Genomic DNA, 25,147 nt, shown 5'->3' with positions numbered 1-25,147 from the left:
AATAAGGTGAGACTTCGCTGGCTATCCGAGACATATCAACTGCGACCACGTCCTTAGAGAGAATGAATACATTTCCTACGTGGAATTAATTTTAATAACAAAACAAAGCCGCGAAGTTTCTCTTCTGTGTTTGCAGGACCGCAACCTAGGATCCGGTGCAATGCTTCCAGTTCTAAACAGTTGAGGAAATTGAAAAATGTCTGAAAAGAGGCCCGCCTTTAGCAGCCACGGGTTTTACACGCGTTTGTCAGCAAACGGATGTGAATTATTCCTGGTGTTATGCCAACGCAAAAGCGCCAGGCCACAAAAGCTTGCTCTCGCATCCATAGTGAATTAGTAACTGGAACTAAAGCGATAATCCGTTCCAACTCCTGGCAGGTGAAACCCAATGATCAATTATAAATGAACCTCTTTCACAAGAGCTCTTGAAAAAAGGGCCTTAATGCACTTAAAATTCCTGCGACTTAGCTTTACTGTCATATGCATATATACCGCTAAAAAATACTTCAGAAAGTTACTTTATATCCACTCCTTAAGATTTATTATTTCAACCATTCTTGCAGTAAATTAAACTTTTTCGATCTATAGATCTGCAGTACAAACACAACTGATGGAAGGTGTCGGCTATTTTGGCACCACACCATGCTTCTTCCATTCATCCCAAATGTACTCTGACACGGTCAAGTAAACACTAAAAAAATTAATTTACTTCAGCTTTAAACATTGAAAATTTAAAGCTGGATAATGCTGAATGTCTCTAACAAATTAAAGGTGATATGTAAAAATTGTCGGCTATTTCTCTCGACCGCTTACGAGCCAGCCCCTAAGAACGCATCGCACTTAATTGGGTCTTATCCAATTTGACTTGCTGGTAAAAAAAAAAAATGTTCAGGAAAATAGAAGATCGATGAGAATTCTCTGGACATCTTCCAACACGTGTATTGTGGTGTTTGTACAGAAGATTAAACAGTTTTAAGCTGTTGGTTTCAATTCAATGCACGTGCTTAACTGGTATGGCAGCGTGTGGGCGGTTAGAAGTGTATCATGAAGTTTAAGGCACTGGAAGTTGTTAATTGCGGACAATGTTTTCCCATCACTTCACTGTGGTTACGCTGCTCTCTCAAACTTAATTTCCCTCCTATTAGTTTGAGACAATCCAGGTGTTTCGAAAAAATTTGTGATTTAATACGAGACCAACCGGACGCCAATTTCTTTTAATAGATATTGATGATGATGAGATCTTTAAATTTCACTTGATGTACAATTGGTTTCCATATCACCCTGAATGTTTGCTATCAATGCCAACCTCAACTGACAATGAGTCATTCTGAAGTGCCAAAATTTGCAAAAAACCTGAAATTTTCAATTATACTGCCAGCAAGGTCTTACTTCAGCTCTACAGGTGGGAAAAGTAAATCCTTTTCATTTACCTGTTTTTTACGCTTTGTCAACCACATTGACAGTTTCTAGAATTCATTCAATTCACCAAGGGAGCTTCCTTGTTGATACGTTGATACAAGTGACTTTAGAGATAGCTTTCCTTACTGACTTTAGCCATCAGTGCTAAAACTTGCTGTTAAACAGAATGAGTTTGTTCAAATCATTTTATTTCCTAAACTCACTTATTCGTAAAATCTCGATACGGAGCTAAGAATCTAATGTTGATTAAAGCCGAATCCTGCCGTACAACTTTCCATTAATAATGCTTCCGTTTTTAAAATAACGTTGTTTTAGTCCATCAGATCTTCTCTTACGTTTCTTAAGCCAGAACATGCCTACAATTGAGTATTTACTTATTTCATTCCCTGAGTCTTTTGTTCCTTCCGGCACAAACAGCATCCATCCACACTCAAGTTTCTGCCAAAATTTCGACTCCTTTCTTAAGAGGGCGTGCTCTAACCGGGTGCTTAATAGGTATATTTTCACCTATCACTTGCCGCTACCGTTTAACTCTTCTTCATATATCTATACATTCCTTCAATCTATCGAGGAAAAGTTTTCCCGAGCTCGTATTTGGTTCTGATCGTGTCGAAGACCAAGTTTCTTGAAAGTGAGAGTTTTTTTGTGATATCGCGAGGGAGAACGTATCAAATCGTTCAGTTCTAGCATCACGTAGGGTCAATGCTCAGAAAATTTTCAGGGAAAATATTCAGAGCCTTTCTTTTAGCCCTTCCTTGCATGTTTTTATAGAATAAGTACGATATTGTACCTGGAAAAAGACAGAAACGATTCATTCGAAGTGATCACAAGACGAAAATTTTCCAAGAAAAGTTATCGGCCGGGAAAAGTGAAGAAAAAATAAATCCCTCCTTGTTTCGTTTTCAACATAAGGAAATGTCCAAGAGGAACCCAAAAAGTAATCCCCACCTAAAGAGATCGAATCTGGTAGTAGCTCTACTAATCTTCAACCGCTAAGAGATAACATATCTAAAAGACAGAGAAGTTGACCTCCTTCGCCACCGTTGCACGGGCGAGTCACGCAACACTCTCCCTTCTCAGCAAACTCACGCACACACCCACACGCGCTCTCGTGTTGCCACGCGAATCCAAATAAGAGTCGAGAAGGAGATAACAGACTAATAAAGTATGATTTAAGTCTAGCGATGATATCGCTCTTAAAACTCTCCTTCTGTTTTATTACAATGAGGGCGTTTTTTTTCGTTCACAGCTTTTGGTATAAGGGCTTCGTCTTGAACACTGTATGTGAGAACAAAACGTGATTTGCAGCCCTCCAGGCGATCAAGGTCGATATCGTGTGATAAAGCAAGAGGTTCTCATACGCGGCTCTATCAAAATAGTATAGTTTAAAGAGATACAATACTTGTTTACACATCGGATTAGCCCGAAAATATCGCAGTTTTTAATAAGAAATTGTTTGATTTTGAAGTACTGTAATAGCCCTTCCTTTCATTGCTGGCACTTCTCCGAGCTATTTCCTACTATTCCCATCAATTTTGGCATGGGTATACGTTAAAAATTTTACTTTATCACGCAGAAAATAATTTATCATTTATTTTTATTTACTCTTTTTTTTCCTTTTCAATATTCTCAAACATCAAATGAAAACTTGCATTTTATTTTTCTTCAGTGTCTGTTCCAAACTATATCCTTTTTTAAGACAAGCCAACTTTTGTGTAAATCCAAGCTGAATGCATCACAAAAAGGTAAAACTTTGACCCACCCACCTACTGGTCTTTGAGTTTTAATCAAACACTTTTTATAAGCTCTTTGTTTATTTGAACACGTTTGGAAGAAGCAATTACCACTGGCTAACGTCCAGGGAGGAAAAATTGTTCATACACGAAACAGTTTTCCGGTCAACAGCTTTTCAAGTATATTCTTCTTCGGAACAAAAACTATTCGACCTAATGCCTAATCTGGTGAAGTTCCGTAAATTCATTTACCAGTGCATAATTATCAGTCTGGTATCAATGTCTGGCTGTCTCGAGTGAGTATTTTTCAAAAGCACCGCTATTCATCGATATCCCGGAAAAATGATCGTGGTTGGCTCAAAGCAAAGCCGACGACTTTTTAGATCGAACAAAGGGGAAAGGCTTAGAATGAAACGAGCCATTCATCCTAAGAGTCATTGAGACTCTCTTCATAACAGCTGAGTGGTTGGCTTACGAGTGTGAATTGGACAAAGCGTCTACACCACTCACTTTTTACATGCATCCTCAACAAATAACATCCTACCTTATTCCAGGTCATTTTGTACCGGGGAAGGTGTAATGGCTTCCACTAGTCGTCTTTAAAGTAAGGTACATTTGGCGAATTCATCGTGTTACCCGCCGCAAACCCTCTGCGACAAATTTTCGGCTTAGCATCACAGACAGAAATTTCACACTTCTATGTCGAGAAAATTAGCCTCATTTGATTGGCTTACTCGCTCACTCGTACCATCGTTACTAAGTTACTGATGTAAAGAAGCCGGTGTTCTTTGCTTCAACTCCAGATCATAGATCACCATAAAAAAGAAATAAAAACAAACTCAAGGTAAAAAAGTTTAAGATAAGAAAAACCAAGTAAACAACCAGAGCAACTGATTTAATTTGTCAGGTAAATACACACGTTTTTGTTTACAATTTTAGCTCCGTTACTCAAACACTTTTAAGGTGGCGTTCAGTGTAGTTGAACCCGACTCCGAAATTGTTTGGTTTTTTTTCTCTCCTACAGTGTCGAGCAATTGAACGCTGATAAAAAAAAGTCAAATACGGTCACACAGAGACTGAATAGCTTCCTTGATTTTTTGGGTTGGCGCACCATGTCAAATCACAGGTGCATATCAGTGGATATGGCATGCAGATTTATTGAATGACTTGGGTCCTCAATCTTGCATATGTTGAGGCACGATTAAGATTTTCTGTTACGGACACGTCTTTCGTACTCAGAGTTGATAACCACTCAGCAGTTAATGCAATTTTTCCCAGTAAAGGACCAAACCTTTCACTTTACGAACGTTAAAAGAATAGATCCACCGGTTACGCACACAATTAAACATGGAATGACTGCGGGTAGGCAAATTTGAACAGGTATCAATTTAGATGGTTACATATGTCTCGAAAGACACGTGGATGTGATGCTTGTTGTCTCGATAGCGAGAAATTTAACCCCAAAACTACTCAAGAGCTGCCGTTTGGAATTCTCGCGATTCTTGACACTTCTATCGATCAGGGCGCGGCGGGTGAGAGTCGGATTTATTTCCTTCAAAGACGGTAAATTTTATGATAACTTATATTCAGTACAAAACGCTCGCTTCGTTTTAATGCAAAAATGGTTTGAAACTCTCTGGAGATTCGGTAGAAGTGAAGCAAGGTATTTCATGACGGCGACAATTTCATCGCCACACACATCTTGCAGATATCAAATTTTGTTGCCATGCCTGTGTAAAGCACCATGCAAAATATCTTTTGTTTTATTTTCATTAAAGTTTGATGAGGTTTCACAATAAGTTGTAATGACCAATCATTACAGGTGGCTATATGCAGCCGATGGTGGCTTCGAGAACAAATTGGCACCGGCTTAAACTTGTCAGCAAGTCCAATTGAAAACCATAGTGAGCGTGTGGCAAAAATTATTGAAAATTTTTTTCTTCCCCTGTCTCGTAAAATAAGACCTAAAAAATTTCCTTGACATCTCATTTTAGCTTACATCTCTTTAAAATGTTCCGAAAAGGAAAAAAAATGTTATACTATTCAATAATACAACAGACGATGATTTAATATCATAGCTGTTTTGTTCTCAGGCTTTTCACACCATCGGCTTAAAAGCTTTTATGTTCATTGGAGTTTTTTAGCTAAAAACAGGTTTTTTAATATTAGTGCGATTAAACTAAGCTGTTGTGGTCGACTCAAAGGGGAAAATGAACTCTATTTAAATACAACCGAACAGGATTAACAAGCTTCCGTTCAGATGTTGAAATTCTCGCGAACATCTAGAAAGCCCCTCCTCCAGGGTAATATTCAAACGTTTTAAGTCGCTTTTTTAATTTTCTTGAAACTGAAAGATTATCAACATATCTGCTACTAATAAAGCCCAGTATCTTCAGAAAAGAATAGGCAAATCAACTTTAGAAAACAGCCGCGAAAACAATAGCGGTATCCCACACTTAAAATTCTCCTGATGAACCTCTATTGTATGTTCCCATGGACTGCTAATACAAAATTGTTTTAATAGACTGAAGAGGTAAAGAGGGAGTTATATCTCTGATCGACAAGCGAGAATGTGGGCAGTTCCTAAAGCCGTTTGAATTCCAAACTTGTCAACTTGTTGTGACAATATTTGCTTGTGGGTAGTTGAAAAGTGATTGTTTCCTCGAATTGTGAATAAATCACAACCGCCCCTTTCCATCATCTGCAGGTCGTAATTATCACCGCACCGAACTAATATTTACCATACTCAGTACAGACGGGACTTATTGGATGTTTTGAACAAAATTCAGAGGCTTACGAATCGTTTTGAAGATGAATTATTCATTTCAGTTCATATATAGCCTGCGTGGCCATCGATCGAAGGGAGAAGGCGGGGGGAAGTTGATTGATTCAAGAGGGAGGTATATTCCTGAAGTTGGGTGCGACTTGCGAAGACAGCGCATCGTGGACGAAGTAACTTCCCCCTCCTAAAAAAAAAAACAAAAAAAAAAACAAAAACAAAAAACTTCCCCCTCCTTCCCCTATCCTCCCCTCCGCTAGCCAAGCGGGATATTTCAATGAAAATCTACCGTAAAACATGAATTTTTCAAGCGAATTAACCAAGTACCCCATTTGTAGCACTGTCTAGTGAGGCGTAAGGTATTGAATTGTGTTGATAAGAAAGAAAGTTTGATCGATGTCATCGTAAAGATTTGGGCTCTATCCCGAGCAGTGCTCTCTCACGATAAGTTGGATCCCGTTGCAGTAAAAAAAAAAAAATACAGATATAGCTTGACGCAAAGTCTCCGGCCATATGACTGAAGTAACTAGTTCTCAGTTAGCTAAAAGTGTGACATAAAATGCTCAACAACGAGCTATGAGTATGTAACATGAGTTTTAAGGTTCTGCTTACAGTCGGAATATGTGGATCGGTGGTAAATCACTTTCAGTTAATAAAAAAATAGCATTTCAAACAGTAATTATAGTAATAATAACAATAATAACGGGAACGGAAACATTCCACGAAGTGCGCGGCTCTTTTCTCCACCATTTCCAAGTAGAATTGGAATTTAGAATGTTGGTTTTTGTGAAGGGAGGAAAATAAGTACCAGAAGGAAAACAGTCGGAGCAAGGACGGGAACCAACAACAAACTCAACCCACATGTGACGTCAGCTCTGGGAATCGAACTCAGGCCACAGCGGTGGGAATCGAACCCAGGCCACCCTCTCACTACTGTAGGAATGAAAACACAGGTTGAAAACTTCAAGAAATGGAAAAATAGTTTGGTTTATTTTTCCATTGATTATCTAGTTTGAGGCGTTGACCAGACACGCTTGATTCTTTTTACCCTGGGCTTCAAAGCGAAGAAGTCGATTAAGGAAGGGCAAATTGTCACACTTCCTGCTCACAGACATAATCTCAAGAAGACAAAGCATTTTAACTCAGAAATGACTGTTTAATATCATTTACAACTTCACTGTACATGTTTCTAGTTGTTATTATTTATATCATGGTCATTCCTTTCACCTTGTACAGTTTAACACTAGTTCACTACCTGGGTACCCTGTTTTCCAATTTAACCCTTCACTCCCACGAGTAAGTGATGAGTCGTTCTTCCTTAAAATATCAAAACATCATTATACAGGAAAGTGATGGAAAGCAGACTTATATTTCACTTGAGGGATAAAGTTAGACTAAAGCCAAATTCTCAAAGGTTGAATTAAAAAGATATATGGAGGACAGTGGGGAGAATCGATACTTAAATCTGGGAAGTGAAAAATCGTGGGAGTGAAAGGAGCGAAACATGGAGGAATATATGAACTTCTCCTGCAGGCATAAGCGGGGGTACTCTCTGTGATAACCTAGGGTGTGTCTCTTCACTACGTTCCTAATCGTCACATAGATTCATTATATTACAACACTATAATAAATTAATACTGTCTTCACAATATTTAACACATTATACAAATAAATAAAGATCAACTTTTTGAAATACAGCAACACATCTTATGGCGCATAGGAGTCAAACCACAAACTACTGATTAATTCACAATAGAAGCATTTACATGGCTTAGGAGTCCTGTGATTTTCTTCGAGAAATTCGATGACTTTCACCTCAAACGAACAATTGAGCCTGGAATGTAATTATTCAACTACACTAGTTGCTATCACTGCAAATCGTTACAGTGCACAAAAGTTCTTCTGACATAACAGGGCAAGTTTTAATTTAGTACCGACAGTATTCCGGGATTTATTTCTTTGCTTTTGTTTTAGTTCGTTTTGTGATTAGTTCAGAAAACTCGTGCTGCTCTCTCAACCAATCAGATCAAAACTCAAACAAATCGCGACTTGGTCACTTGCGTTTTCCCGCGCTTCAGGCAGTTTGCTCTTCTTTACTTCGCGTTCTCATTCCCTCTTAACGATACTTTCCTTCCTTTGATTGACAGCTGTCATTACTCTGGTTTTGATTATACGACACTCAATCGAAATGCGCTTTATAAGTGACCCAAAAACGTACTATTTTAGCTAGCACGTGACAGAAACCAGTTTAAGGGAGTTCTGACCGACACATGATCGGAGATATAATCTGATTGCTGCATTCAAACGAAAAAGGAAAACAATACAATTTTTGTTCGGCTAAAATTATTTGGCATGACACTCTCAACCTGCTGATCAAAGCAAGTCTGGAATCATTAAAAAATCATAACGTAAATACTTTTCAATATATACTCTTAGAACTTAATATAATAAATACATTAATTATTTACAATATCATTTTCTTGTATGCCACAATGTGCTCTTTTTTTAAGACATTGACAACTGAAAAAGGCCAGCTCTATTTCTTAACAAATGAAAATGATTACGCACCAGTGTTTAACGATTATTTTTTCAGATCATCAAGATTTTTGTTTCGATTGCTTAGAAATTATGTTCAAGTTAAAATTTCAAGGAACATCTATAACAAATTCTCTCTTGCAAGATATATTAATGTACCTGGATTTATAAATTCACACTTAGAACAAAAAAAAAAAAAAGAAGAAAATGGACGACGAATGTTCGACGCTATTCGATTAAGTTAAATTTCTTCCTTATTACAAGACAGTCAAGTCTGGACATAGATAAACTATAATAACGGCATATGTGCTGCAATAATATTACACTATAAGTAAAAATACATGTCTATGTATGGACCAGCCAGATAATTGACAGCTAAATAACATAACATAATATTCATTGGTTACTCTTTCATTCTTTGTTAATCAATAATTATTTCGTGGTTACAACTTTGCTATTCTAAATCGCCGACATCTCTTACAGGTTGACTGTTAAACACAGGGTAAAACAGCATACACTAACACAAAACACACGAAGGGAAACACCCCTGAAAATATGTGCCTTTGTTCAATGAAAATCCTAAATAAAACGGTTTTTTAAAAATCTGAGTTAGTGTCCCATGAATAGAGGGTTTCACTACACTTTCTCAACAACGCAGAAATGTTTACTTACACACAGTTTTATCTAAATAACCCAAAGTTTACGATATAGACAGGAGGAAGCGTGAAATCTCAAAACAATTTCAGAAGCTCAATGCCAGTCAGGCCAAGAAAGTAAGTGTCACAAACTCAGTGTTATGTAAGCATAACAATGGTTGCCAGTCTCCCATTCGAGATGGCAAAACTAGTTCGCTACTTACAAGGGTGGCCTGGGACTCGAACCACGGACTTTGAGGCATCGGTTCAACTCACTAGAAAAAGGAAGCCGAACATGTTCAAACGGACACCCTTTTTTCGAGAGACCTGGCTGAAACGTAAGTCACGTGGTATGTCAAACATGTGTCTCAGACGTGAGACACTTGAGGAGAAGCCCTGAGATCTTCGCAAAACCGCGCACACAAATGAAAATGATCTCTGTATATATGTACAATCCCTCTCTTAAATGCAATCCTCTACAAGTTACTGACTTTAAGAGTAATTTTCCTCAACTACTGTTCATTAAACTTACTCACCGACCGCCCCTTAGTCTGTCTAAAGGAAGAGTAATTGAACGATCCTGATATTGTCGAGCTATCCTTATCAGATTCAAACGAAGGTTTGTCTGAAATTGACCGTTTTAGCCTGTGTCTTGTCTTAGACACACGCGAGGGAAGGCCAAAACAACCGCGCCTAAGGATCAAACGAGAATTTCCCACTGCAGGCCTTGAAATAGTTTGTGTAGTGAGCGCAGTCAAATGAGCTGCGTAACCGTCTTTTAGGAACTGAAAACAAAGAAAGAGATACTTTGTTGACATAATAAAACCCTTCAGACTTGGGCGAGAGGAATCAGCTGCCATTTTTAGGTGCAATGTTAATATTGAAGGCATGCAAACTTGTTATTCCAAATGGATGCGAGAACTTCCTAACGCTTGAGATCTCCCCTGGTACTTAGGGCAAATAAATCCTGCTGTGCGCGGGAGGAGGTTTAGAGAGCAAAAACTGAAAGGTGCGCGAGTAGACCAAGAGGAATCTATCAAACTAATACCTCTCTGTCGACAAGAAACCTTTTTCATTCGCGCGCGTTTAAACTCGAACCTCAGATAATCACCTTGGCACCGGCTGTGCAGTTCAATCTAGATGAACGAACGAAAACTTTTCTGTGTGCTGCAAGGCACTCAACAGAGCCGAAAAATTACCTGAGTTTGTTTGGAGTATTTCCTTGGATGGTATTTTCCCACTGTGTATATCTGATGTGGTTGGACTCCAATTGACGAATACACCGATATGTCTTTTACTGATCCGTACGCAGCGTGAATCTGTACTTGACACTGCCAGACAGAAAAAAGGAAAGGCTTAGTGTCTTAGTGTCTATAAAAAAAGTAACCTACGAGCAGAGTATTTTCCTTGGCTCAGTATGCGCGAGTCGCCTTTCCTTAGATTATAAAGCCTGAGCTTATATAACTAATAAGAAAAATTTAAACTTCTCGTAAGGTTTCTAAATTCGCTCCTGGGTCAATTTGTTCGCGTCTGCATTCGTTCGTCGTACACAGAGACATACGCACGTTCGTATCTTCGTTCTTTCGTTTATATACACAACCGTTCGTTTATATTATAATAGGTTCATTCCATTTGCGTTCTACCGTTTGAGCATTTTACCTCTGTGGTCAGTTACTTACATCATTAACAAGGTATCGAAGAAACTCAGTTTTATGTTTCTGAAGTTCTTTTGAGATTCCATCCCCAAAAGAAACCAGACCATACGGAAAATTGTGCTCCGCCAACCAAGACATGACTTTAATTTTCTGAAAATCAGGCCGACTTGTGACGTAAACGATTAGGAATCCTAACTCCTGCCAGTGTCTAGAAGAAGACAAAAATTTATTGATGAGAGAATAGCCAGGACGTAAGAAAGACTGGGTGGGGAGGGTGTGTAAAGCAACACTAACGAGAAAGGAAGGAAGCTCGGTGGCTTCCTGGGTCTCCTCGCCTTCTATAAATTATAGCAGCTGTAGATAAGTTTTTTTTAATTGTTAAAAAGTAAAAAAAAATGATGATGATCATGACGATGATGATTCTTCCACTGCGTCACACAACACTTAACTTACCTAACGACATCCACGGCGCCTGCGCGGACCTTTGGGTCTTTACCACGAATGGAGACGCTGGCCGCAAACGAGCCGTCGATACTGAAAACCACAGCCTCAGTCTTAGGCGGCAAAACGGCCACGTTACTGTCTACCCAGGTATGATCACCTCTGAAAGAAAAAAGGCAAGATTGAAAAAACACTTAAGTCTGGCACCTACGTTCAATCGATTGATGCCACTGAAGGATAGAGATGGGGAATTTAGGATCGTTCAAGTCCACCAAAGAGAGATCATCTTCCTTGAACAACAAGCCCTTTCAGATTCTAAATCCGTTTCAAATTACGGTGAGAAGCGTTCTGTAAGGTAATATAACATTCCTCTAGTGTGATAGTTAGATACATTACGCTTAACCCTCTAAATATCAGAAGCCATTAAGATATACCTTCTCCTCACAATATCAAATCAATATCACTCCAATATCACACAACATATTTACAAGGAAATATATAGAAACAAGAGGGGAGAATTTCTACTCTGATCTATAGAGTCAAAAGACCAGATCTACTTGGTTCCTAGTATGACCATAGATATTTCACACACCTGACGACCAACTTTACTGGGTAAATGCCAACCGGAAGTTTCTTCTCTTCAAGAATAGTACACGATAGCCTTCCTCCGCTTCCGGTAATCACGGTGTCGAATAAAACATACTCTCCCGAGGGAGGTTCGGTCATTACGTAAATATCGACCTACAAAAGGGCAATGGAAACAAAGGATTAGCAAAACATCGGTTTCAGTACCACGAAGTGTGTAAGATCTTTTAGACACCTTCATGCATGGAACTCAAATTTTAGTCCTTACTGATATGCAGTATTCAAGCAACTCTCTATCTATTGCCCCCAACTTGCCTAGATTTAAGGGTGTCTGCTGAATAATTTTCCAAGCTCTCCATGGATGGGACGGCGGATATAGTTTTAAAAATTTAGTCGCTCTTAACCACGTTATAACGGTTCCCTGCCCGATAGAAGGCTTGTACCGATGTATACTCAACGAATTAGAGAGCAACCGCTAAAGAAATTCGTATTACACGAGATTCACCGAACATATCTCTCTTACCCGTTACATACAATTTCCTAATTCTAAGGAGTGTCACACACCCAAAAGCGAAAGCAGTTACAAAAGCCAATCAAACAAAGGAAACATTACGTCGAGCTCATAGATATAGAAGCTAAGTACATGCAAATCTTAAGAACAGGACAACGCAAGTACACAAGTCGCGAACGGCGTTAGTTTTACAACTGATTGGCCGAAATGTGGCGTGAGTTTTAAAACCGTGGCGTGCTGTGACATAGCACAACGTGACGTGACATGACGTGACGTGACGTGAGTACTCAAAACCAATCACAGAGTGTATTGGGACCATCATGAAGAGTTCATTACCTTCTCACCGCTCAGAGATACCATATCTAGAGGTCCATACATGAACCTGGCCGTGAGAACCTGGTCAAGACCTTCAAGGGTTACCAAATCATTGGCTCTATGGTTGGCGTTCAGGTTCTGCCAAGGAATCAAAATGAATAATATGTACTTAAAGACTGAGTTTATTCGAGCTGGACGGGAAAATATTTGGCTCGCGGTCATAACTACACTTGTCAGCTTTCACCATGGTTTTCTAAGGGATTGCCCGCAGGGCCCTACGGGTCATATGATAGTAATCGTACTTCAATCACCAAAATTTTGTAATGGTCATGTTAACTACCGAAGATGCTTCGGGCTGTCAAACAACAATTCGTTCTTGACGTTCACGGTTAAGTAAAACAACACTGTTTCAGGATAACCCTAACAAACTTGTAAGACTTTCTAGCAACTTTTTTCATTTTGTGCATCTCCCCTTTGATTCTTCATTTTAAAAAGCTTTAAAATCGTTCAAAACGTTCCGCCGGTTCTTTTCCAAACGCGACATTTAGATAACAGTATGAAAGTAGATCACAGGTTGCAACGTTAATTTAGTAAAACTACACAACTCCAGGTGTCACATGAACATGATGGAAAGCTACGCACGGTTGAACAGGAAATTTCTTTTCAGTGGGAAAGATACCTTGATTTTTATGGCAGTTCTCCGTTTCAACCACTTCTCTCTGGGTTGGGAGGGACAAAACGTCTGACACTTTCTGCTGGGAGAAGACGCACTTGAAATGTCCCATTCCCCATGAAGAATCTAAACGAATGAAAAGCGGATATCAGAATTAAGATTCACCGGTCAACGAATCAAGTACACACCATAATGAATTTTCTGTGGAGGCTTTAGTGACCTAACCGCACCGTCAAGTCTGTGTAGCAAATTCTCCGGCATAGGGTGAGGGCAAGGGTGCCAAGAGAATTTACAAGCGGCAAAACCGGTTTATACCTGTCTGACGACGAACGCAGCCACGTCATTAGACTCCCAATAACTGACATGGAAGAGAGGCGAGAGTACAGCTGTGGGAAACTGTTGAAGTCCCTCGGGACAATACAGCGCGTAGTCCACGCGCTTGATCCCCCACCAGTTTTGAACAGCTACAAAAGGAGATGGAAGACAGCGTTAGAATGGACATTTGACACACAGTCATATTAGTGGAACGTGGTGAAGAAAAACCAATGCATCCAAGATTAATTTTCCCCTTTTCACCTTAATAATAATAAATTCCTACTCTTCGCACTGTTTTCTTTACATTTACTATGACACTGACAAAGAGAATCTGTTTGACACTCAGGAGCTTCTTAAACTATTCATCATTTCCTTTTTTGACATACCCATATCCAGATCTGCCCCTCCAGAACTGTCACTAGACACCAGACTTATCGTGCTCAAGTTGCTCTCTCGTTGAACCATGCCCGTAAAGGACCGGGAACTAGGGGTTAAAGGCGGTTGGGGAACAAACAACTCTGGGTAAGCACCGATGACGTTGCTGAGTACGTGTGATTGGCCATCACCCAGTGGGAATCGGTGATAACGAGGTACTTTGACGGCCGGAATTTGGGAAAACTGACTCACGATCAAAGGCTCGATTCGGGATGCTGATGGGTCAAACGGATGAAACAGGTTGTAAACCTGGTTACAGGCAGGTTTGGGCGGAAGAGCTAATAGCAAAAGGAAATAAAATCAGGATTAGAAAAAGTTTCAAAAGCTGTTCCAGGCCTCGCCCTTAGGGCAGAACACAAAGCAATGATTGACGTAGCTTCTTTCCCATCGGCGCATGCGCAACAAAATGTCCATGGCTTGGTTTCCAAATGATTACCTAGATTTTACCGGTCGCATCAGCTTTTGTGATAATTTGTATGATCCGCGCGATAATTTTCAAAACAGAGCCTTCCACTTTACACCCTAACATCAGTATGCATATTGTCCAAACTATTCTCTATAAATCTCTTTACGTATACTGGGTACTGATCCCAAGAATAAGTTTAACAGTCAGGAGCTTCTGTAGTTGGCGATCATCGTCATTTCCTTTGTTCTCCTGACCTTAATGCTGATTCATTTTGATACAGAAGGAGAATTAGAAACTGGCGATATAACCTCACTTTTGTCCGAACGATACAGGTCTTCCTTATCATCTCCGCCGTTTATGATCATTTGGCTCAGCATCCGTATATTCATCCCGATCGCTTAACGCATTTTTTTTGTCACTTTAAACGGAAACCAGGTTTAAAAGCACAAAGGTTTTGGGGCGAAAATTTGTGATGATAAATTCTTACCAAGACCTCCTCTGTCTTCCCCATTCAAGAACCTTCGATATGCTAACACAAGTCCAATGGGCGAACCAAACGCGAAAAATTTGCTAACTTCAAAATCGAACATCACGTTGTCCACTGACTCTACCGACAAGGACATAGTGTCGAAGCTAAACGTATGCTGTCTGGCCGCCCTGCTGAGAAGGCTAGGTGAGATTATAGCGTTGTCTTCCATCTCATCCACTGGCGGAGCAGTAATCATCTCGTCTGTCTCGGGGTCAACATTTTCTCGAATGTTTCCGCTGCTCAGGCTCAGCCTAAGGTTGTGAGAATTCTCCAGACTGCTCTTGCAGGGAGGAGTGTGACTACTGATCCGCCGAGGTTTCCTCATCACACCGCCGTTTGAGTCTGCATTTTGCCTTGCAGCGAATGACGCAGCTTTCGGGGAAAGTGTCGACGTGTTTGTGATGAAACTCTGAGTGCGGCTATGCGTGGTGTTGACACCAGAGGTTAGGGCATCGTAAGCGAGAAGAGCTCCTATACAGTCGCCGAGGAGGCAAACCTGAAGCAGAAATACGAAAAAAGACACGAATTTAGGGAATTCAGTCAGGTAAACCTCTGTAAAATGAGTAAGACTCGCGTTTTAGCTGTTGAGTATGAAGCTACATGTAGGGTGCGTCTCCTTTTAACGTTCATTTCCTTAACTTATTCATGTTAAGTTTATCCTGGGAAATCTAAGAAGGAGTGTTTGTGACTCTCAGGAAATACCCCTACAAGAAACGCTGTGTAAGCCAACAACAAACGAAACCATTCGCTCGTGCGAAAGACGCAAAAAAGGAAACAACTCTGTGTGCCCCGCTGGCTAGTATAAAAGTATCATTTTTTTGGACTGACCTCTCCACGAAAGCCTTGGCCCTCGTCCGACTTCAAGAACTCTCTGTACACCATGTTTGTGGCAGCTACCATGGAGTTCACTGCCTCGTCATAAAAAGGGGACGACGAAACCATCAGCGATATCGCACTGAGAGGAAAATTACTGGAGACTGGGGTGAAGCCACTGTTTACACTTGCCACATCTGAGAAAGTGAAAATCGTATGTATAAATATCTCACTGCATTGGTTACATTAAATAATACAACTAATTTTAAACGGAAAAAAGATGGTTTATCCTTTACTGAAAGACTCAAGAAACTTCGGATTGGCTTTGAAAAATATTTCGGACGTCGTATTCCAGTTATGAATTTGTCCTTATTTACAGCCTAATCAAACTAACTCCTCCGATATTACGACCAAAGTTTCATGCATTACAGTAGTCAGATTTTGCATTCCTTAGTGTACAAACCTTCATAGTGGGGTTTTGCTCTGCAAGTAAAAAAACAACCACATTTTAAATTCTTACCCGAGTCACCTTCTGAATAGGGACACAGCTGAGACAACAGATTAAGAGCCTTGGAGCAAATGGCAGGGCACTCCACGAGTCTCAGTGCGATCCTTCCTTCCGCTCCTCTGTAGTGTGAGTTTATCACAGCCTCAAATGCATCCTGGAGTAGTTTAAAGTCCATTTCACGCGACGAAGGCTCCAGTCCAGTGTCTAATTGCGTGCCGCCGTTAATGACCAGAATGAGATTTGTGATGCGAGAGGCTGGTAACGAGCATGTCGAAGTATCACTAACTTTCTTGCAAAGTTTTTCTTTTCTTAAGAGCCGAGGTGACTAAAAGATAAGAGAAAATTATTGATTTTGATTTTTGCAAAATTTTTCTTTTCTTAAGAGCCGAGGTGACTAAAAGATAAGAGAAAATTATTGATTTTGATTTTTGCATTACTTAACAGTTAGTCAGAGGTACTATGGCGCCGGACAGTCTTCTACCCACAGTCCTTTCTTAGACGTCTTTCAATAGCTGTATTTATTAATAGCGTTATTTTGATTCATAGTAATTGAACTAACACTCTTCACTAAAATTACCTTATCTGCGCTCTGTTCAGACGCCAGTGAGTCTAACGACTCTCTACTGCCCCGAGAAGAATCTGTGTCCAACTCCAAACTCTTGAAACTGTTACCTAGTTCCACGTTACGTATGGTCAGCAGATTCGAGCTAAAAGCATGCTCCTCAAGTTCCTCTGCAATGTCGACGGACGAGAAAACAATCAAGTGAGTACGAGAATAAACACCTAAAGAATTCTTAGTGCTTTTTATTTTGTCAGATATGTTCACCTTAGACGATAAGAACCTTTTAAGTTCATATCGCAAAGCGGTAATTCTGTTACCAGAAGTACCTTTCCCATGAATATTTGTTTGTTGAAACGTGTTCGTTCAAACAGGATGTATCAGGCTTTCACATACGTTACATACATACTTTGTTTGTTAACGTAGGTCGAAAAGTAGCAGCTAAAAAAGCTGTCGTAGACCTACCTATTAGCTAGTTTTAAATTAAACCTAACTATTAAAAATGTTTTAAGAGATTTTCCCACAAAATCAATCAATTGAACCTTTCGTATAAAAATGTTTACTGAAATATTTACAACAATATATACAAGATTGTTGATTAAACCTAGCTATTAAAAAAAATCTAAAAAAAAAATGTTTACAGAGTAAAAAAAATATATTACTTTGTATTAAGAAGACTTTATATTACTTTAAAATACCACTAATAAGTTTAAAATGGCCGAATTGACGAGAGGGTCATGTGAACGATTCCCCTCCATTCATAACAACCAATCTGCAATATCGAAAGATTTGTACAAAACGATGTAACCCTCAAAAAAACTTAGATAAACTAAGAGTTAACACGCTCAAAAAATGGTAGCTACATCAAGTGTAATATTTCTATTTGAAGCCCCTCGTGAATTTGAGACAAACAAAATGCGAATTTTATCGTAAATTATCGACATAAATAATCTATTAATATTTCATTAATTGCATTAATATGTCATTAACATCTTCAAGACGGTTTTAGGGGTTTAGAATCTTTAACTGGGTATAACAAAATTTCAATTTTAAGCTTCTTGAAGAGTGTCCGTCTGGACTGGAAACTTTCAAGTGGGTTTTAACTTGGTATCGTAGGTGCTCTACATGAATACTACGGACAATTTTTTGCACAAAGTTTTTCCATAAAGCATACTAAGTATAAGGGAGGTAGATCTAGGAGGCTCCTATGCCATAATTTGCACTTATTTCTTCTAAAATTGGGTAAAAAACGAACGGATTTCGTAGGATTAAAATTTACCGGTGCCCCTTGTCATCAAAACTTCCCGGAGAGCCCCCGCCCATACCTTTCCCTATGAAAAAAGGTTTAGCAGAGAGGAAAAATTAAACTCACCTTGAGCGTCGAAAAATTCATCATCTGCTGAATCCGAATCATTGGCTTCAATTGTACTCATATGCCAACCTTTTAACATATCTGTACGTGACAATCGTTTCTCAGCGTTAGAACTCATTAGGTCTGTCTGAGCTAAGCCATTGCATTCCACACCGTTCGAGTTCCTTGCGTTATCTTCGTTATCAAATCCGAATTTTTCCACTGTGATTGCGACGGGTGAAGGAGAGATAGTGCTCTCGTTTTCTTCGAGCGAAGCTTTAGAAATTAGTTCTAACCTGGAGGCACTATTGCTTTCTTGGACATAAACAACACTGCCTCGGCCTTTGTCGTTTGCAAAGCCCACCTCCTGGTCGCTGTCTCTATCAGAAGCAGTGTTAGATATACCATGATCGGACAATCTACACATTTTTATGGCTAACACCCTTTGTGTTTCTTCTTCTAACTTTCTTATATCCTCGATTGTCAGTCCGAACCACTCGTCTTGCCACACCCAAGCTTGTCTGTGCCCCATTAGCATCGGGCGACGCAGACTCGAGTGAATAAAATGTTCGATTTTATTCTGAAACAAAAACCGAATGGATAACATGTCAATTGACTATAAACAATTACGTATTTCCAAAACTTTTGAAGTAGAGCACCTTTTTTGCCGACCTCAAATTTAAGTACTCACGTTTACTCAAAGTTTTTTTACAATTAAACAATCGTCGTAGTCAAAGACTATTTCAAGCAACTAGAAGCAAGAATGAAATCAGCCATGCTTAGCCTCGCGTAAAATTTCCCAAGTTTGGCACAGGGTGAACTTTTCCCCGAGAAAAAGTCCTGATTGATAGTTCCCTTGCAACCAGGCTTCAGCTTTGTCACAAACAAGCTCTTTCCCCCGTTGTCTTGTTGGAAGATAATGTATTGCGTGAGGAGCCCAACGAAAGATTAAGAGAAAGACTATTCTGATTGGTTGATTTTCTTATTGGTAATCCAGTGGATATGATTGTTTTAAGCAAAAAAAAGGCAAAAATCATATATCCTCTCTATAGAAAGGGGATTCTTTTTAACAAGTACAGGCAATTACCTTTGTCCACCACAATCTAAAAGCTACATAGAAAGTTTTTAGTAAAAAAAGACAAATTTAAAACACCCTCTAAAAGCTACAAAGCATAGAAATCCTTCTCTATCAACACTTACCTGCATTCCCCAGTATCTAAACTCAACCTTTATTAGCTTGTATGCACACATCACATCAGACGGAGGCTTGTCTACTCTGTACTGCTCCAGCCAGTTCTCCTTCATAGGGCCCCGCCCTGTTTTGGTAGATTGATACAACAAAGGATCCTCTTCTTCAGAGTAGTCTGAGGAGGACACTTGATCCTTAATTGGATCAATTATATCTGTAAGAAAATTTTCACAAAAGTAAATTTGCTAGTGAGCATAGGAATAAGGAGCAGAAATCTCTTGGTCATTACCATTTGGAAGAGAAAGAATTTGATTTCCTGAAGCTAAAGCAACAAAATTTCATATTGATTGCCATACGTTTAGCAGCTTCAAATTACCAGTAGATGCAAGCTCTCTTACAAATCCACACAACAGACACATTTTAGAAAACACAAACTTCAATGTTGTAGATAAAGACACTGACCTACTTCCCTTCCCTGTAAGTCCACTGGTGATAAATTAAATACATTTTCCTGAAAGAAATTGTACACCACAATAAGAAAATATCGAATATCCACACAAACTTTTGACCAGTTTTTATTTTTGGAAGACTGTTTAGAATTCAAACTCAAAGCACTCTATTCAGTAGTAATCAATAAAGATTGGTGTTTGCTCTGACATGGTGCAGACAAATGACAAGAAAAATTAAAATGATTCACAAGCAAATTTTTATAGCATAGACAAAATGCTGGTATCAAAGCTAAAATAAACTATGCAGAAATATGGAATCAATATCAGTATCTGAGCAACTGCACACCTACCCCTCTCCTAACTCAACATTAACCTTAATTTGACTGTCGACTGTTGTTGGGTTTAGAGTGGGTTGGTGCAAAATCACTCAGATACTGACAATGATCCACAATATGTACCTGCTGTCCAGCATCAGGGTAATAATATGTTTCTACATCGACAAAAAACTTCTCTACAAAAGGACATGTTGTCCTCATCTTGGTATATGGATAGGCATTCCATGCCTCTTCTTCAACTCTTAAAGCTGCCTTTGGCAGAATTGCTTTCAGCCAGCTGGGCAAATGGTTTCCAATGTGATAGATTTTTTTTGTGTATTGTCCATTTCCTCCAGGGCCATTTGTGTAAGGAGTATTTTCAAGAATCTCCACTCCACTGCCTTCACCAACACTATCCAGCCGACTCTTTTTCTAACAGGAACAACAGAAGAAGTCGATAAAAACTAATTTGACTCACTTTGCATTAACTTTTTATTTAAATAAGGTAATTGATAGAGTGAAATTAATTACATGTATCTAAATGTTTCAGCTTAAATTAAATTTCCATTCAAATCCATTTCAAACCAGGTTCATTTGTATTTTCCTCTATCCAGATCAAAATATATATTCCATATACATTAAGACAGACAAGTGGAATGGGCGCAATCTCAATGAAAACACTCAAACAAAATATGTTGTGGAGCTGTCTGGTGCACAATCTTTCATCAAGTTGTTATCAGGAGAGGTGGGGAGACATAGAAGCTCCATCCCTCCCCCCCTTCACCCACCAAACAATTACATTCCTCCTTTCTGTTCAGATAATAAACCTAAGTTTTCTTTGAATCATATAAACTTTCAAAATGCATGTATTACAAATAGAGTGGAATGGGCGCAATCTCAATCAAAACACTCAAACAAAATGTGTTGTGGAGCTGTCTGGTGCACAATCTTTCATCAAGTTGTTATCAGGAGAGGTGGGGAGACATAGAAGCTCCACCCCTCCCCCCCTTCACCCACCAAACAATTACATTCCTCCTTTCTGTCCATCTCTAACCATAATCCATGTGCATCCCACATTCAAACTTTCTTTAATTCCTACATCCCAGCAGCGTAGAAAGGGTAACAGAGTACCTAACATTCCACCAACCCTATGCTAGGACTTACTGCAGATGTCAATTTCTGTCCACCTCGAAACACTCTACATCCCACATTCAAACTTTCTTTAATTCCCACATCCCAGCAGTGGAAAAGGCTTACAGTGTACTTAACATTCCATCAACCCTATGCTAAGCCATCTTGTGACTCATATTGGTACCTCTTGCACTTACTGCAGGTGTCAATTTTTGCCCACCACTAAGCACACCTCATCCCACCTTCAAAGCAGTTAAAAAAAAGCTTACAAAACATTCCACCAACCCTGTGTTAGGTCATCTTGTGACTCATAATGAGAAGTTCTTAAGTGTATATTTCTTTCATTCTACAAACCACAAGTGATAAAAAAAGTCTCATTCTGCATTGCTGCCAACCCTATCAACACTTTCATTTGAATTGTAATCAAAAGTGTTAATTGTGAATTCTTATTGGAGGATCTAATATTTATTTTAAATTATCCAAAATTGAAGCAAATGATTTCAATTCCAAATAATTAAGAATAACTGGACATAATTGAGAAAAATATTACTATTTTGTGATTTGACAGTGCTAAGCTGATGCTTTTAAGTTGGGGCTGAAGGTCAAGGCAAGTTCATTTTTCAGAACTATCATCCTGAAAATCCTTCCTAATAGGTTAGAGAAAGCATTTGACATTTTCTACTGACAAGTATGCAATTGGATGCAGTGAGCAGATCTTTATTTGTACGCTGTTATTTGTAAGTCACATGGTCAACTTTTGGCCAATGTAAAGGAGAGGTAACAGGGCATCAAATTATAAATTTAATTTGTCTAATGATGGAGTATTGGGTGATCATGATTCTCCTACACTGCTAACCATCATCTGATGAAGAGTTCTTTATGGAGCTATCATAGACTTTGTCACCAAGATCTTTCTTATAAAATCTTTCAAACAATGATGAGCAATTATTACTGTGATCTCTTGAGAAAACCAAAATGTTAACTCAGAATTAAAAAATGAAGCATGTACATGAAAAGAGGATACTTTATAGGAATTTTTTTTGGATAATCAAAACAATTCTCATATAGATTGAAATGCAACAACAGAAAAAAATTGAAAGATAAAAATTACAAAATGTAATGATAACAATCCCCTCAAATGAACATAAATAATACAGTATCTATGATCACAGTGATGTAATCAACACCTTAGTACATCAAATTGAAGATAACCATTCATTGACTTAAAGCTGGTGAAAGAATAATCCTTCATTGACCTTAAAAGTATACTGAGCCTTGAAATGACTTTTAACTCATGGATTCTTTTAAAATGGGTTTGACCCTTTACAATTTTTTTAAAGACTTTTTGGCAGATTTCTTTAGTTTAGAGGTAGTGTTTCTTTTGTTAGTGCTTCCTTTCAACTGGTCCTAACAGTGTTCTCCAGAGGTAGCAGTGGCCAGTGTTCTTGCCAGCTATTTGTTTCTGAAATGCTGGTGATATAATTTAGCCCAAACAGTAAAATGCCTGTCTTGATCTGGCCTAAATTCAAACCTCTGCTGGCTAGCGCTTTCTTATCCCAAGGTACAAAATTCCCTCAAGCCAACTTATGCTGATGTTGCAGAAACAACCGTTTATAAGATCTAAGAAAAATGTGCTCTCAAATGGAATCAAGTAAAAGTCTTCAATGTGTTACAGTTCAACCAAATATTTTTAAGAAATGAACTGCTAAACTAGTCATTATTGAAGAGGTAACCATCTCTGTCCAGTCATGAAACAAAGAACAAACAATACTCAATTATCCCTGTCAATAATTAAAATAACTGACATACTTATTGACTATGAATTACAAAATATTAATCCCCCAAAAAATTAACCTAAGAGACAACTAGAACTTCGACTTGGCATTTACAACTGATATTGAAGTCAATATAAATGGAATGAATCTATTCATTTACCTACTGACATTTATATAAATTATGGACCAACTTAAGTAGAAGACAGTGTTATATTTACATTCTGCAGAATTTTCTGTTCTATGGTTGAGTGGAGCTTATCAAATATTTTAATTTAGCTAAGAGGCACATCTCAGCAATTGGTGAAAATATTTTGTTTATGATAGCAAGTACAAATTTTTTAACCAAAACAGCTGAGATTATCAAAATGCTAATACTGACCTGTGTCCAAAAGTATTCATATTCATTCAGACCGGCAAAACAAAATGTTTAAAACCACAAAACAGCTGAATTCCATCATTTGGGTATCCAATGTGCCCAAGTAATTTTTTTGAATAAAAATTGTAAAAAAGGGAAATTAGTGGCTTTTGAAGGAAGAAATAATGGATGTCCTTATTAAAGGTTTTTGAGATAAAATACCACAAAGTGTTGAATACAATATCATGTTGAACCTAAATCTGCCCCAAGGGATTTTATGGAGCCAAAAAATAATTTGAAAAGGCTATGACAAAGGTAATGAAATCGACACCCGTTTGATCAAAGCCACAGTTCGAATTTTCGTTCCCCAGATTTAATCTCCGCAGTGATGTTACAAGTTAAGCTCTCTGACTCGCATCTAACGGTTTTAATAGTTTCTGTGTGGAGAACAGAGAGGCTGTTCGGAATTCAAAGACGGAAAATTTGACATGAAGATCGGACATGTGAGAGCGCCCACGCCAATGTGTCAACTTCACAGACGACTTGACATGCAAATATGTGCAAATGTGCATTTCACTTCGATTTCACTCACTCTCACGATGTCGACAAACATACGAGCATCAAAAAGATTATAACGAGAAATATAACATACAGATACCTCAGTTGACTTTTGATCGCACTTTTTTCGTGAAATGGACAAATTATTCGTTAAAATCATGATTGTATGTTCTTGTTTTTCCAAGAAATGATTCGATCCAGTTAGCTCCGAGCTATGTCAACAATGTCACGAGAGAGAAAGCGAGAAAAAATTCGTGGACACCACAACAAAAAGTTACTATCTAAACCACAATAGACTTTGCATAATTTGTCGCCTATTCTAAGCCAAGAAAATTCACTACCGAGGCAATCGAAACAGTCAAAACACAATATCTGTCTAAGGTATAAATATATCGTCAGGAAAAAAAAAATCGGCCGTCCGCCGGTTTGGTAACTGAAAGCTTGTTTACAAGGCTCAGGCTGTGTTCGAGGTACATAACTTTGACATGTACATATACAAACACTGAAACAAACAGTATGCGAAATCGTCTAGAGTTTGCAGTCGCGATCCAACTCCTTCGAACGTGTAGGACAGTTGGAAAACATAGTTCAGAACAAAAGAACCATACCTGGATCATATACAACTGAGCTATCCTATACTCTTCCACGCTCATCGGCAGAGGAATTCTGTATTCTTTGATCAACATTATTATTCGTACCAGGGCAACGAAGATTCGAAGCGATGTTGATCGACGCGAGAAATTCTCGATGGCCTGTTTCAATCGAAGGCCAGAAACGTTAGTTTCACATAAAAGCGAAATGTCCAAGAGTCGAACAGCTTGCAAGCTGTCCGCTGAAAATAAACACAACTCATACTCCGCCGGCCGGAAGCCATCTTGAATGACGTCACGTAGTATCGGAACAGATGGCGAGCCTCACTTTCAGATTATAGAAAATTTATGAAACAGATCCCAAACTGGTTGTCCCGTTATACGTCAAAAATGACGTCGAGACACGCTATGATCAAAATTGCGGTTGAAAATCCACAAGCGATTGTGTCAGAGTTGCTCTTACGTATTATACAATTCAAGAATTAACGAGTTATTACGCGGTACTCTTTGATTGATGGTTGTCATTACAGAGCAAAGAAACAAGGATGAGTCATGATTTTTTTTTCCCTAGTTTTTCCAACCTACCAAT

General features: G+C 38.8%; 1 protein-coding gene across 1 annotated transcript; it reads right to left on the bottom strand.

The window, feature by feature from the left end:
• Window positions 1–7,066: 7,066 nt before the first annotated feature.
• On the bottom strand, window positions 7,067–24,934 carry LOC113684991 (protein retinal degeneration B). Its single transcript, XM_027202433.2, has 18 exons — window positions 24,577–24,934; window positions 20,294–20,581; window positions 19,849–19,897; window positions 19,398–19,600; window positions 18,219–18,777; window positions 16,865–17,019; window positions 16,300–16,612; window positions 15,795–15,976; window positions 14,925–15,462; window positions 13,983–14,309; window positions 13,597–13,745; window positions 13,288–13,407; window positions 12,630–12,746; window positions 11,790–11,938; window positions 11,210–11,359; window positions 10,781–10,964; window positions 10,301–10,432; window positions 7,067–9,886 (listed from the first exon to the last, which is right to left on the bottom strand). The coding sequence occupies exons 1-18, from the start codon at window positions 24,652–24,654 to the stop codon at window positions 9,614–9,616; spliced, it is 3,966 nt and encodes a 1,321-aa protein (XP_027058234.2). The 5' UTR covers window positions 24,655–24,934; the 3' UTR covers window positions 7,067–9,613.
• Window positions 24,935–25,147: the final 213 nt, after the last annotated feature.

This window comes from Pocillopora damicornis, chromosome 12, assembly GCF_964200805.1.
Source record: "Pocillopora damicornis chromosome 12, jaPocDami1.2, whole genome shotgun sequence".
Classification (NCBI taxonomy): Eukaryota; Metazoa; Cnidaria; class Anthozoa; order Scleractinia; family Pocilloporidae; genus Pocillopora; species Pocillopora damicornis.
The sequence above is the reverse complement of the archived record's forward strand: the minus strand, read 5'-3'. Positions and strand labels throughout refer to the sequence as shown.